The sequence below is a fragment of the Trachypithecus francoisi genome, unplaced genomic scaffold (genome assembly GCF_009764315.1).
Source record: "Trachypithecus francoisi isolate TF-2019V2 unplaced genomic scaffold, Tfra_2.0 Lachesis_group20, whole genome shotgun sequence".
NCBI lineage: Eukaryota > Metazoa > Chordata > Mammalia > Primates > Cercopithecidae > Trachypithecus > Trachypithecus francoisi.
In genome coordinates, this window is record NW_022681466.1 from 69,337,498 (window position 1) to 69,351,156 (window position 13,659).

At 50.0% G+C, this 13,659-nt stretch overlaps 1 protein-coding gene across 4 annotated transcripts in view; it reads right to left on the reverse strand.

Moving 5' to 3' along the window:
- The window catches only part of RAP1GAP2 (RAP1 GTPase activating protein 2), a 195,590-nt gene that overhangs the window by 37,167 nt on the left and 144,764 nt on the right, over positions 1-13,659 (reverse strand). For all 4 annotated transcript variants that reach the window (XR_004430897.1, XR_004430896.1, XR_004430895.1 and 1 more), the window contains 3 exons: positions 9,397-9,497; positions 4,777-4,906; positions 1,817-1,972 (listed from right to left, as the gene is read on the reverse strand). Coding sequence is in view for 1 of the 4 variants with exons in the window: in XM_033185102.1 (XP_033040993.1) it covers positions 1,817-1,972; positions 4,777-4,906; positions 9,397-9,497 (387 nt within the window). In the remaining 3 variants the exon portion in view is untranslated. The remainder of the gene's footprint in view (positions 1-1,816; positions 1,973-4,776; positions 4,907-9,396; positions 9,498-13,659) is intronic.

Consider the following 13,659-nt stretch of genomic DNA (forward strand, 5'->3'; position numbering starts at 1 on the left):
GTTGCAGTGAGCCAAGACTGTGCCACTGTACTACAGCCTGGGCAACAGAGCAAGACTCTGTCTCAAAAAGGAAAGGGGAGAGAAGGGGGAGGGGAGGGGAGGGAAGGGGAGGGGAGGGGAGGGAAGGGGAGGGGAGGGAAGGGGGAAGGGGAGGGGGAGGGAAGGGGAGGGGAGGGGAGGGGAGTGGGAGGGGGAAGGGAGGGGAAGGGGAGGGGAGGGAATGGGAAGGGGACGGGAGGGGAGGGGAGGGGAAAGGAGGGGAAGGGGAGGGGAGGGGAGAGGAGGGGAAGGGGAGGGGAGAGGAGGGGAGAGGAGGGGAAGGGGAGGGGAGGGGAGGGGAAGGGAGAGGAGGGGAGAGGAGGGGAAGGGGAGGGGAGGGGAGAGGAGGAGAAGGGGGAGGGGAGAGGAGAGGAGGGGAGGGGAGGGGAGGGGAGGGGAGGGAAGGGGAAAAAAAACGAAACGAAAAGAAAAGAAAAAAGAAAAGAAAAGCCCACATATGTCTTCTCCAACTTCAGCTAAAACTGCTCAATGGCAGGGATGCATGAGCCTAGGCATAAAGGAATCAACCTCAACAGCAGGGAGTTGCTATTTGGTTTCTGTTGCTTGTTTTGTTTTGTTTTTAGAGACAGGGTCTCGCTATGTTGCCCAGGCTGGTCTTGAACTTCTGGCCTCAAACAATCCTCCTGCCTCTGCCTCCCAAAGCACTAGAATTACAGGTGTACGCCAACGTGCCCAGCCTCTATTTATTTTCTTCTGACGATTCACATTTGGTTTTAAAAGGTGACGTGAATTTTGCACTTAACTGAGTGGAAGTGCTGTGGCATCTGAACCCCAGGAATCAGTATGGCTGAAATTATTTGATGGGAATCATTGTCAGGTCTCACCGTTTCCCATTAGCAATCACAGGCTCATCTTTCCTCTCCCTTAGAACAGCAGTTCCTGATACTTCGCAGAGCAGGGAGCCCTTTGAGAATTTAAGGTACGGCCTCTCTTTTCAGGAATCCAAGGAAGGGCACAAATTCAGCATTTTGCACTTATCTGCAGGGAGTCAGAGACTGCCTAACCCTCACCTTGAAAACCCTGCCTCAGTCTATCGCCCTTGAGTCCTGTGCCCGCCACAGCACTGTGATTCCAAGAGACTGTTGCCCAAGAGGTCGAGATTCTTTCTGGTGGAGCAGAGGAGGGGAGGGTCAGCGATCCAGCCATGAGGAGTGGGGAGCAGGGGACTGCAGGGGCAATGAACTGCTTCGTCTCGCTGTCAACTGCACTGGCGAGGATTTCGAGCCATCTGACAGACCCGTGACTGCTTGGGAGGTTCAGACCCAGGTGCTTGCGTATCTGCCTCCCTGGAGTCCTTTAAATTAAGATCCACCCTTTGTCCAAAACACCCAGGCCAGGGGCTCACCCAGTGGCCAGGGTCTACCAGGCCCCTCCTCTCCACCCTCACCATAAACACGTTTTTTCTTTCTTTCCTTTGTTACCACCCTTCTATCGCTACCCTTTCCTGCTAGTCCTTTCCACGCTGTTTCTTTATTGTAGCTCTGCCTTACTCGAGCAAATGGCATTACCAGATTCCAAATACAACACTCAGAGCTCCTCAACTCTCAAGTAAGATGCCATTGAGCCTGGAGGCAGCAAGGGGGATCAGGTGGCCTTGGAAGCTCCTCCCCACCCAGAATCTAGCTCCAAACCCCAGAAACCTGAGAATTCACGGAGAACCTCTGACTGCTAAGGACTAGTGCCTTCTGATATCATAGGATCACACAGGATAAGGTGTCGAGGCCCGCCACTTCCTCCCACAAGGCGTTCTCCTTACCTTGTAGGATGGGGTCTCCGTGCCTGGGGTCTCGACCTGCACGACGATGTAGGCATGTAAGAAATTGGAGGCTATCATATCTGGGACAAACGGTGTGTTTTCCTCTTGGAAGATGATGGCCACAATGTCGTTTCCAATGTGTCGCTTTCTCTGGAGCTAAGTAAAAAGTGTTGAGAGGTTATCAGCCAGTTAGGAACATCATGAAAGATGTTTTGGGGAAAGAGTGGGTTCACTTTCATTTGCACACAGGACACCTGAATTCTGAGTAAGAAGAGTTCGCGGTGGTTGTTTTGGAAATTGAAGATTGAAAGCACAATACTGATGCGGGGCAGCAACGGGAGGAGTGCATGGAACACGCTTCGTGCTTTGTGTATCTTTTCAGTTGCTTTCCTATTTGGGGAAAACCAGAGGGGTTCTTCTTTCAATCTTTTTTTTTTTTTTTTTTTTTTTTGAGACAGGGTCTCACTCTGTTGCCCAGGCTGGAGTGCAGTGGCACGATCTCGGCTCACTGCAACCTCTGCCTCCTGGGTTCAAGTGATTCTTCCACCTTAGCCTCCCAAGTAGCTGGGATTACAGGTGCGTGCCACTACGCCCACTAATTTCTATATTTTTTGATAGAGACAAGGTTTCACCATGTTGGCCAGGCTGGTCTTAAACTCCTGACCAGCCCGCCTCAGCCTCCAAAGTGCTGGGATTACAGGCATAAGTCACTGCGCCTGACCTTCTTTCAATCTTTAGAAGCCACCAAAAAGGGGAAAAAAAACCAGCGAGCATCTTACTGACCTCTACAGCATGTAGATCCCTGACTCAGGACTCGGCAAGAATATTTAAAAGGCAAGACTGGGTCTTGCCCTGGTAGAGCCTGTCCTTTATCTGGGAGAAATATAAACACAGGAGAAGCCACCTGAAAAAACTAACAAAGCCTCCCGCCAGCAAGGGCTAAATCAGCTGCTGTGCATGAAAGGCCTGACCGCTCTGGAGACAGAGGGGAGGGGAAATCACAGGGCCTGACAGCAACCTGAGAGGGCTTCCTGGAGGAGGAGACGTCTTGAAGATAGAGGGGAGGGGAAATCACAGGGCCTGACAGCAACCTGAGAGGGCTTCCTGGAGGAGGAGACGTCTTGAAGGTCAGGGGGTCTTGAAGGCGTGAATGAGAGTGATGAGGTGGCAGATTATGACAGCACTGATGACCTAGCTTGGCGCCGGTGGGATGGAAGGAGGATTCCCAACCATAACTCCATATCCCAAGCAGGGCCAGGTGCTTCTGGGTGTGACCTCGGCCACCAAGCAACTGGTGTATCCCTGGAACCACGTCGGGCTGTTCATGCAGGATATGAAATGTTAACCGTGTCCTGAAGTTCGAGGCTGCAGTGAGCCATGATCGCACCACTGTACTCCAGCCTGGGTGACAGAGTGAGACCTCTTCACACACACACACACACACACACACACACACACACACAACCCCTCTCCTGTACATTGAGTCCGGGCTAGGTGCCTGCCTATGCATTTGTTGTTTTATTAAGCACCTACTACATGCAGTCCCTTCACATTGAGTTTCTCATTCCCTGAACACTGTTATACACCAAGCACGGTGCTGGGCGCTTTTACACAATTTACCTCACTTACTCCACGCACATCTTTCCATTTCTCAGGAAGAGAAAGCTTATATTTACTCAGTCCCCGCCAAGAGCCGAGCTCTGTGCCAAGGTGTATTTCCCAAGAAACATACATAAGACTGAGAAGGCCCAGAGAGAACGGACCTCAGGCCCAGGCTGGGCAGCAGGTGAGAGGGGCCATAAGGGAACAGAGAGGCTGGAGGTGAAAGATTGAACGAAAACCCACTTTGGATACAAAAGGAATTCTGCTTCCATTTGTTTCTGGAATATTCAGTAGCTATTTTAGAGCCAACTCATAATCTCGTTTGCCAATTTCCTTCTTTCCTAAGAAGCCAGGCACTGTGTTTACAATTTTCCCTCTGTGCTCCCTCGGCAGTTCCTGCTCAGAGACACACAGGTCAGAGTTTGGGCAAAGACCCACCTGCATTTCTTACTTTCCCAGACTGAAAAGGGGCAGAAGGCGGGCTCGGGGAACTGGGCTTACAACAGCCGGGGACCAGCTGCGGCTCTCCCCAGGGATGTGTGGCTGTCAGGGCAGCAAAGGGGAGGCACACCAAGAAAGCCGTGGGGACAGGGGTCTCATCCAGGTCTCCCTGGTAGAGGTCAAGGCTGAATTCCCGCAGGTGTGGTGATAGAGGAGCCTGTGAGATGAGGAAAGCTGAGGGTGGGGAAGGAATCTCACGCAATAACCAGCCTTCCATCACTGGGGCAGGAAGGGGGACAAAATGACCAGGGGCTGGACAGTGAACAGCTGTTCTGTGGGAAGCTGGCCACGAGTTGGGCATCGTATGAACCCTAGTCAGAAATGTATGTAATCTCCACAATAACCCTCTATCATGGGGGGTATTACCCGCATTTTACAGATGAGAAAGTTAACTGGCTTGCCCAGAGTCACACGCCCCAAAGTGGCACAGCTGGCTTCATGCCCCCATCTGCAAACCCCACCATGCACCCTTTACTGCCACCCACTATGACCAGGGCCCCCAGGCTCTGCTCTTTGCTCTGCCCCTAATAAACGGAGAAACCTCAAGGAAGTCTTGTCACCACTGTGTGCTGCAGTTTTCCCATCAGTCAATGTGGGAGAACCACAAGCCCTGCACTGCCTCCTGCCCAGGGCCACTGAGGCACGGCCTCCGCCAGAAACGCAACAGAACAGACCGCTGAGACGCGGCCTCGGCCAGAAACGCAGCAGAACGGACTATGACGCTGCTATGCAGCTCAACGACTGGCCGGCTATGGGAACGAAAATGGGGAGGGCCGCAGTCCCTTAGCAGGTCAGACCAGAGGCGGGCCTTCACCTCGCACGCCCTGGGCTCCCAAAGCCCTCCCAAACCAGGTTACCTGCTGGGCGTCTCCCTCGGTAAATGGCAGCTTTGTGGAAACATGAAACATGATCTCCCTGTCCCGGAATGTCGTGTACACTGATTCCACCCCCGTCTGTCCGTGCATCACATCCAGGCCTCCTCGGAAACTGTCAACAAAACAGGGCAGGAGATGGGGAGAAAAGAGAGTGAGGCCACGTGGGCAACTTAATGCAAGCTCCCCTAAGTATACGCAGCAGAGCTTAGTCTCTCGAGGCCTCCATAAAATAAAGGGATAGAATTTCATATCTCGGAGAACCTTCTGGGCTGTAATATATTGTATTTCACCTATTCTAAGCCCCACGTTTTGTTTTGGTTTGAGTCAGGGATTCACTCTATCATGACAAGACAGGACAGCTGAGGGCAGATCAGGCTGTGATGTGGGAAAAGCAGGTAGATCTGTTCTTCCAGGTGTATCAGCCCTGGCACTCTATCCACAAATCCATCATTTAAAGACAAAGCTGGCTGGGCGCAGTGGCTCACGCCTGTCATGCCAGCACTTTGGGAGGGTGAAGCGGGCAGATCACCTGAGGTCAGCAGTTCGAGACCAGCCTGGCCAACGTGGTGAAACCCTGTCTCTACTAAAAATACAAAAGTTAGCCAGACATGGTGGCACATGCCTGTAATCCCAGCTACTCAGGAGGCTGAGGCAGGAGAATCGCTTGAACCCAGGACGCGGAGGTTGCAGTGAGCTGAGATGGCACCACGGCACTCCAGCCTGGGCAACAAGAGTGAGACTCCATCTTTTTTTTTTTTTTTTTTGAGGCAGAGTCTCGCTCTGTCGCCCGGACTGGAGTGCAGTGGCCAGATCTCAGCTCACTGCAAGCTCCGCCTCCCGGGTTTATGCCATTCTCCTGCCTCAGCCTCCTGAGTAGCTGGGACTACAGGCGCCCGCCACCTCGCCCGGCTAGTTTTTGTATTTTTAGTAGAGACGGGGTTTCACCGTGTTAGCCAGGATGGTCTCGATCTCCTGACCTCGTGATCCGCCCGTCTCGGCCTCCCAAAGTGCTGGGATTACAGGCTTGAGCCACCGCGCCCAGCCGAGACTCCATCTCTAAATAAATAAAAAGACAAAGCGGAACCTCCATTTCAAGCCTTGGCTGTGTCCTCTCCACACTGGACGGTTATATGGGAAGGAAACTCATCCATCCACAATCCCAAACAAATGCCCGTCCCCAGTGCCAATGGGCCCCAAGGCTGGGCGCAGGCCTTTCTTTGCTCTCTGCAAGGCCATGTCCAAGTCCCCTGCCCACAGCCAGGGCAGCCGGCCATCCTGTTGGCTGGTGGGGAGCCCAATAGAGGAGCATCTGGAGTCAGCCGGAAGAGGTGGCAGATGCTCGACTTCTGTCCAGCTAGTCCCTAAGATAGAGGCCCAACCACTGTAGCACCCAGCCTGGGAGTATCCAGGGAAGTCCCTTCTCTGGCTCTCTCCTCATAGGCAAGAAAGAAAGGCACTAAGGAACTGGGTGGGCTTCCAGGAGCTGTCCCTTTTGCCTTTATACACAGGGCTGCCAGCCTTAATCAGTCTTCAGCAGATGCAGGTTCCTTTAAGAAAATGAGGCCGGATGCGGTGGCTCAAGCCTGTAATCCCAGCACTTTGGGAGGCCGAGACGGGCGGATCACGAGGTCAGGAGATCGAGACCATCCTGGCTGACACAGTGAAACCCCGTCTCTACTAAAAAATACAAAAAACTAGCCGGGCGTGGTGGCGGCGCCTGTAGTCAGCTACTCGGGAGGCTGAGGAAGGAGAATGGCGTAAACCCGGGAGGCGGAGCTTGCAGTGAGCTGAGATCCGGCCACTGCACTCCAGCCTGGGTGACAGAGCGAGACTCCATCTCAAAAAAAAAAAAAAAGAAAATGAAATAAGATGGACCTGGAATCTCAGCACCCCCAACACTACAGTACAAGCCAGAAAATGTGTCCAGCTTGGCATGGCAGAAAGGATGCTGGACAGGGGGTCAGGAGCTCCGGGTTCTAGACCTGCTTCTGCCACTCAATCAGCACATGATTGTGGACAATTTGTTTAGTCTCTCGAGGCCTCCATAAAATAAAGGGATAGAATTTCACATCTCTGAGGACCTTCTGGGCTTTAATATACTGTATTTCACCTATTCTAAGGACCACGTTTTGTTTTGGATTGAGTTGAGTGTTCACTCTATCATCCACGCTGGAATGCAATAGTATAATCACGGCTCACTGCAGCCTCAACCTCCTGGGCTCAAGTGATCCTCCCCGTCTCAGCCTCCCAAGTAGCCAGGGCCACAGGAGCATACCACAATAGTCGGCTAATTTTTTGTTTTTTTTGTGTTTTTTTTTTTTGAGACAGAGTCTCACTGTGCCGCCCAGGCTGGAGTGCAGTGGCATGATCTCTGCTCACTGCAAGCTCCACCTCCCGGGTTCACGCCATTCTCCTGCCTCAGCCTCCCGAGTAGCTGGGACTACAGCGCCCGCCACCACGCCAGGCTAATTTTTTGTATTTTTAGTAGAGATGGGGTTTCACCGTGTTAGTCAGGATGGTCTTGATCTCCTGACCTCGTGATCCTGACCTCGTGATCTGCCCACCTTGGCCTCTCAGAGTGCTGGGATTACAGCGTGAGCCACTGTGCCTGGCCCTAATTTTTATAATGTTTCATATTTTTTAGTGACAGGGTCTCATCATGTTGCCCAGGCTAGTCTCAAACTCCTGGGTTCCGGTGATCCACCTGTCTCGGCCTCCCAAAGTGCTAGGATTACAGGTGTGACCATGCCGCGCCATTTTTTCACATTTTGTCACAGGATATGTCTTATAATGATAGCATCTCAAAGTCAGTGAAAGATAGCAAAAGAAGAACAATAACATTAATGACTACCACTGCATGGCACTTGCTTAAGTGTTTGGTGAGCAGTATTTTATCTTAATTCCCCCCAAAACCTTGCAGGGCTGACACTATCTTTATCTCCCTTTTTTTTCTTGTTGTTTTTTTGAGGTGGAGTCTCCCTCTATTGCCCAGGCTGGAGTGCAGTGGCACAATCTTGGCTCACTGCAACCTTCGCCTTTTAGGTTCAAGAGATTCTCCTGCCTCAGCCTGCAGAGTAGCTGGGACTACAGGTGCACGCTACCACACCCGGCTAATGTGTGTGTGTGTGTGTGTGTGTGTGTGTGTGTTTTGTATTTTTAGTAGAGACAGGGTTTCACCATATTGGCCAGGCTGGTCTTAAACTCCTGACCTCGTGATCCACCCGCCTCGGCCTCCCAAAGTGCTGGGATTACAGGCGTGAGCGCCCAGCCCTTTATCTCCCTTTTTACAGTGAGGAAACTGAAGCTTGTAGAGGTCATGTCACTTATCCAAAGTCACAGAGCTCATAAGTGGTGGAGCAGGAGTTTTATCCCGGGTGTGACTGACTCCAGACAGCCAAGATGACCTTGAGGGAGGGAGAAGATGGAAGAAGAGAGGAAAGGAAAAAGGAGGAGGAAGGATAGAGAAGGAAGCAGAGGAAGAAAGCGATTAGTGAACCTCTGCTGTGTGCCAGGCTCTGAGCTAGGTATTTTCACACATGATGTGAGGAGCTTGTGTCAATCTGGCTGCTGGGGTGGGGCATTCTGGAACCCGGAGCCATGTGCCAGCCACCAAGGACAAAACAGGCTGGCCAGGTCTGGACACATCCAAATGTGGCCTTGGCCAAGGAAAATCAAGGGTCAGAGTTTTCCAAGCAATGGCCCCAATGTTCTATCTTACTGCCCACTTAAAAAAGCATAGACTGGGCCGGGCGTGGTGGCTCAAGCCTGTAATCCCAGCACTTTGGGAGGCTGATGCAGGAGAATAACTTGGAGCCAGGAGACAAAGGTTGCAGTGAGCCGAGATCACACCGCTGCTCTCCAGCCTGGTGACAGAGCATGACTCCGTCTCAAAAAAAAAAGCAGGCCAGGCGCAGTGGCTCACACCTGTAATCCCAGTACTTTGGGAGGCCAAAGCAGGCAGATCACGAGGTCAGGAGATGGAGACCATCCTGGCTAACACGGTGAAACCCCGTCTCTACTAAAAATACAAAAAACTAGCCAGGCGTGGTGGCGGGCGCCTGTAGTCCCAGCTACTCGGGAGGCTGAGGCAGGAGAATGGCGTGAACCCGGGAGGCGGAGGTTGCAGTGAGCCGAGATCGTGCCACTGCACTCCAGCCTGGGTGATAAAGTGAGACTCCATCTCAAAGAAAAAAAAAAACATAGACAAAGCGAGACTCTGTCTCCAAAAATAAAAAAAATAAAAAATAAAACAAAACAGGTCATTTCCCCCCAAAACTGCATGGGGCTCCCTTTCCCACACACCCGGCAGGTGAGTGACAGGAAGGTGGATTCCTCCCATTCTCAGTCTGGGCCAAAGGTAAGTAGGAAGACAAGTATGGGGCCAAACATGAATGCCTTCAGGGAAATCTGCCACACTGGATCACTCCTTGGACCCCTGATTCTTAGGAATGCAGTGAGCGATCAGACCCTGGAAAGCCATCCCTCATTTCTTGTGTGTTTTTAACTCTCACATGTGCTCCCTAGGACTGAGCTGTCTGCCCCTTGCCCTTCCTCTAGTGCCCTCGTTGATGGAACTGGAGCCGTCACTTGGCTAAAACCCACCCTTTGAAATCCTGCAGTGTGATCGTGTCCCCCAGCAGGTCCAAGAACTCCTTAAAAGCTGGGCTCTCCTCATTGTTCCCAAATAGCTCCTCCTCCAGGGTCTGAAAGAGAAACAGGAATAAGGGCAGGAATTAGAAAAATCCTTTGTGATGCTAAAGGAAGGAATATGGTTGCCCAGACACCTGGTCCCTTTCTTCCTCTCTCCCTATCTCCCAGCACATCCACCGTAGCTGCCCTCGGTGGGACTGGGGCAGAGGGAGGAGAGACTGGTGGAGACTCACTCCCAGCACTTTGGGAGGCCGAGGTGGGTGGATCACTTAAGGTCAGGAATTCGAGACCAGCCTGGCCAACATGGTGAAACCCCGTCTCTACTAAAAATACAAAAAGTAACTGGGCGTGGTGGTGGGTGCCTGTAATCCCAGCTACTCAGCAGACTGAGACAGGAGAATTGCTTGAGCCTGGGAAGCAGAGGTTGCAGTGAGCCAAGATCATGCCATTGCATTCCAGTCTGGGTGACAGAGTGAGACCCTGTCTCAAAAAAAAAAAAAAAAAAGAAAATATAAAGAACTCTCAAAACTCTAAAGTAATCAAAACCACAATGATATATACCACTTCCCATCTACCAGGGCGGCCACGATGAAAAATAAAGGCAATAAAAGGTAATAATAAGTGTTGGTGAGGGTGTGGAGAAACCAGAACCATCACACGCTGCTGCTGAAAATGGAAAATGACACAGCCACTGTGGAAGACGGTCCGGCAGTTCCTCAAAAGGCTAAACGCAGAGTCACCATAGGACCCGGCAACTTCACTCCCAGGCATATACCGAAGGCTAAATGCAGAGTCATCATAGAATCCGGCAATGTCACTCCCAGGCATATACCGAAGGCTAACCACAGAGTCACCATAGGATCCGGCAACTTCATGCCCGGGCATATACTGAAGGTGAAACGCAAAGTTACCATAGGATCCAGTAACTTCACTCTGAGGTATATACCAAAGGCTAACCACAGAGTTACCGTATGATTCGGCAACTTCGCTCTCAGGCATATACCAAAAGCTAAACGCAGAGTTACCATATGATCCAGAAACTTTGCTCTGAGGTATATACCAAACTTGTATATGAGGTATAAACCAAAGTTACCGGATCCGGCAACTTCACTCTCAGGTAATATACCAAAGAGAAATGAAAACATGTCCATGTCCACAGAAAATGTATACATGAATATCAACAGCAGCACTATTCGTCATAGCCCTAAAGGAGAAAGAACCCAAATGTCCTTCCGATGGATAGACAAAATGTGGGCTATCCACACAGTGGAGTATTATTTGGCCATAAACAAGGAACAACGTGCTGATACATACTACGACCTGGATAAACCCTGAAAACATTACGCTGAGTGAAAGAAACCAGACACAAAAGGTCACATATTATATGACTCCATTTATAAAAGGTCTAGAATAGGCAAATCCGTAGAGACAGAAATTAGATTAAGGTTGGCAGGAGCTAAAGGAAAGGGGGATGGGGAGTGACTGCTGGTGAGTATGGAGTTTCTTTTGGGGGTGATGAAAATGTTCTGTAGTGAGGACAGGCGCACAATTCAGTGATTATGCTACAAACCACTGAATTGCACACTTCGTTGAGATATAAATTACATAACATTATGAATTATATGGTATGAGAATTATGCTGATGTGCTCAATAAAGCTGTTATTTTAAAAAATACTTTTAACTCAACAGTTAAAAAAAATTCAATTAGAAAATGGTCAAAAGACACGAAAACGGCCAGGTGCGGTGGCTCATGCCTGTAATTCCAGCACTATGGGAGGCCAAGGCAGGTGGATCACTTGAGGTCCGGAGTTCTAAACCAGCCTGGCCAACACGGCGAAACTCTGTCTCTACTAAAAATGCAAAAATCAGCTGGGCATGGTGCCACGTGCCTGTACTCCCAGCTACCTAGGAGGCTGAGGTGGGAGGATCACTGGAACCTGGGAAGAGGTTGCAGTGAGCCGAGATCACACTACTGCACTCCAGCCTGGGTGACAGAGTGAGACCCTGTCTCAAAAAGAAAAAGACATGAACAGGCATTTCCCCTGAGAGGATATACAGATGGCAAATAAGCACGTGAAAAGATGTCCAACATCATTAGCCATTCGAGAAATGCAAATTAAAACCGTAAGGTGATATTGCTACACATCTATCAGAATGGCTAAAATAAAAAATAGTCATAACACCAAATGCTGGCAAGGTTATAGAGAAACTGGATCATTGCTGGTGAGAAGAACCACTCTAGAAAACAGTTTGGCAGTTTTTTTTTTTTTTTTTTGAGATGGAGTCTTTTTGAGACGGAGTCTTGCTCTGTCGCCCAGGCTGGAGTGCAGTGGCGCAATCTCGGCTCATAGCAACCTCCACCTCCTGTGTTCAAGCAATTCTCCTGCCTCAGCCTCCCAAGTAGCTGGGACTACAGGCGCCCACCACCGCACCTGGCTGATTTTTTTTGTATTTTTAGGAGAGACAGGGTTTCACTGTGTTAGCCAGGATGGTCTCAATCTCCTGCCCTCATGATCCACCCACCTCTGCCTCCCAAAGTACTGGGGTTACAGGCGTGAGCCACTTCGCCCAGCTGGCAGTTTCTTACAAAACTAAACACATAATTACCATACAACACAGCAGCTGTATTCCTAAGCATTTGCCCCAGAGAAATGAAAACTTATGTTCAGGCCGGGCGCGGTGGCTTAAGCCTGTAATCCCAGCACTTTGGGAGGCCGAGGCGGGTGGATCACGAGGTCAGGAGATCGAGACCATCCTGGCTAACACGGTGAAACCCCGTCTCTACTAATAATACAAAAAATTAGCCTGGCATGGTGGCTGGCGCCTGTAGTCCCAGCTACTTGGGAGGTGGAGGCAGGAGAATGGCGTGAACCTGGGAGGCGGAGCTTGCAGTGAGCTGAGATCCGGCCACCGCACTCCAGCCTGGGCGACAGAGCCAGACTCTGTCTCAAAAAAAAAAAGAAAACTTATGTTCACACAAAAACCTACATACAGATGTTCACAGCAACTTTATTCATAATAGCCAAAAATGTCTTTCAGTGGGTGGTTACACACGAACTGTGGTACAGTTATAATACCATGGAATACTACTCAGCAATGAAAAAGAACACAGTAGTGATATACCCAAGAACCTGGATTCATCTTGCTGACTGGAAAAAAGCCAACGTCAAATGGTTATATACTATATGACTCCATTTATATATCATTTTTGAAATAACAATGTTTTAGAAATTGGAGAACAGATGAGCGGTGGTCAGGGGTTACGGACCGGAGCTAGGAGACTGATGTCCACATCCTGGTTGCAATATTGTGCTATCATTCTGTAAGACATTACTTTGGGGGGAAAGTAGATAAAGGGTACATGAGATCTCACTGTATCACTTTTTATAACTCTATGTGAATCTACAAATACCTAAAGATAAAAAGGTTAGTAATTTTTTTTTTTTTTTTTTTTTGAGATGGAGTTTCGCTCTTGTCGCTCTGGCTGGAGTGCAATGGCACAATCTCGGCTCACTGCAACCTCTGCCTCCCAGGTTCAAGAGATTCTCCTGCCTTAGAATCCCAAGTAGCTGGGACTATAAGTGCCCATCACCATGCCTGACTAATTTTGTAAAAAACAAAGCTGAAAACAGTAGCGAGCTCTGCAAACAGTAACAGGCTTCAAACACAGCCTTGATCAACAGGCTCCACCCACAGTGGCAGATCTGCAAACAGCTGAAGGCTCTGCAAACATGCACAGGCTGCCATGAAGAGCTGCAGATGATACAAAAAAACTCTAGCCTACCCAATCACTTCAACAGAATGTCTTCAGAAGGTAATTGTAACAATAACAACAATAACAAGCAGACCTCAGGCTCCACGCCTTCAACAGGTAACAGAATCTGGTAGATTTCAATAATTTTATTTTGCTTTTTATAGTATATCTTTTAGAATTACCTTCATTTCATGATAAATGATACTGGTTTTCCAGTTAGAGGAGTGATATAAAATTTCCTTTAAAAATAAATGCATGTGGCTGGGCGTGGTGGCTCACACCTGTAATCTCAGCACTTTGGGAGGCCGAGGTGGGTGGATCACCTGAGGTCGGGAGTTCGAGACCAGCCTGACCAACATGGTGAAACCCCGTCTCTATTACAAATACAAAATTATCCAGGTGTGGTGGCGGCTGCCTGTAATCCCGGGCCACTCGGGGGACTGAGGCAGAAGAATTGCTT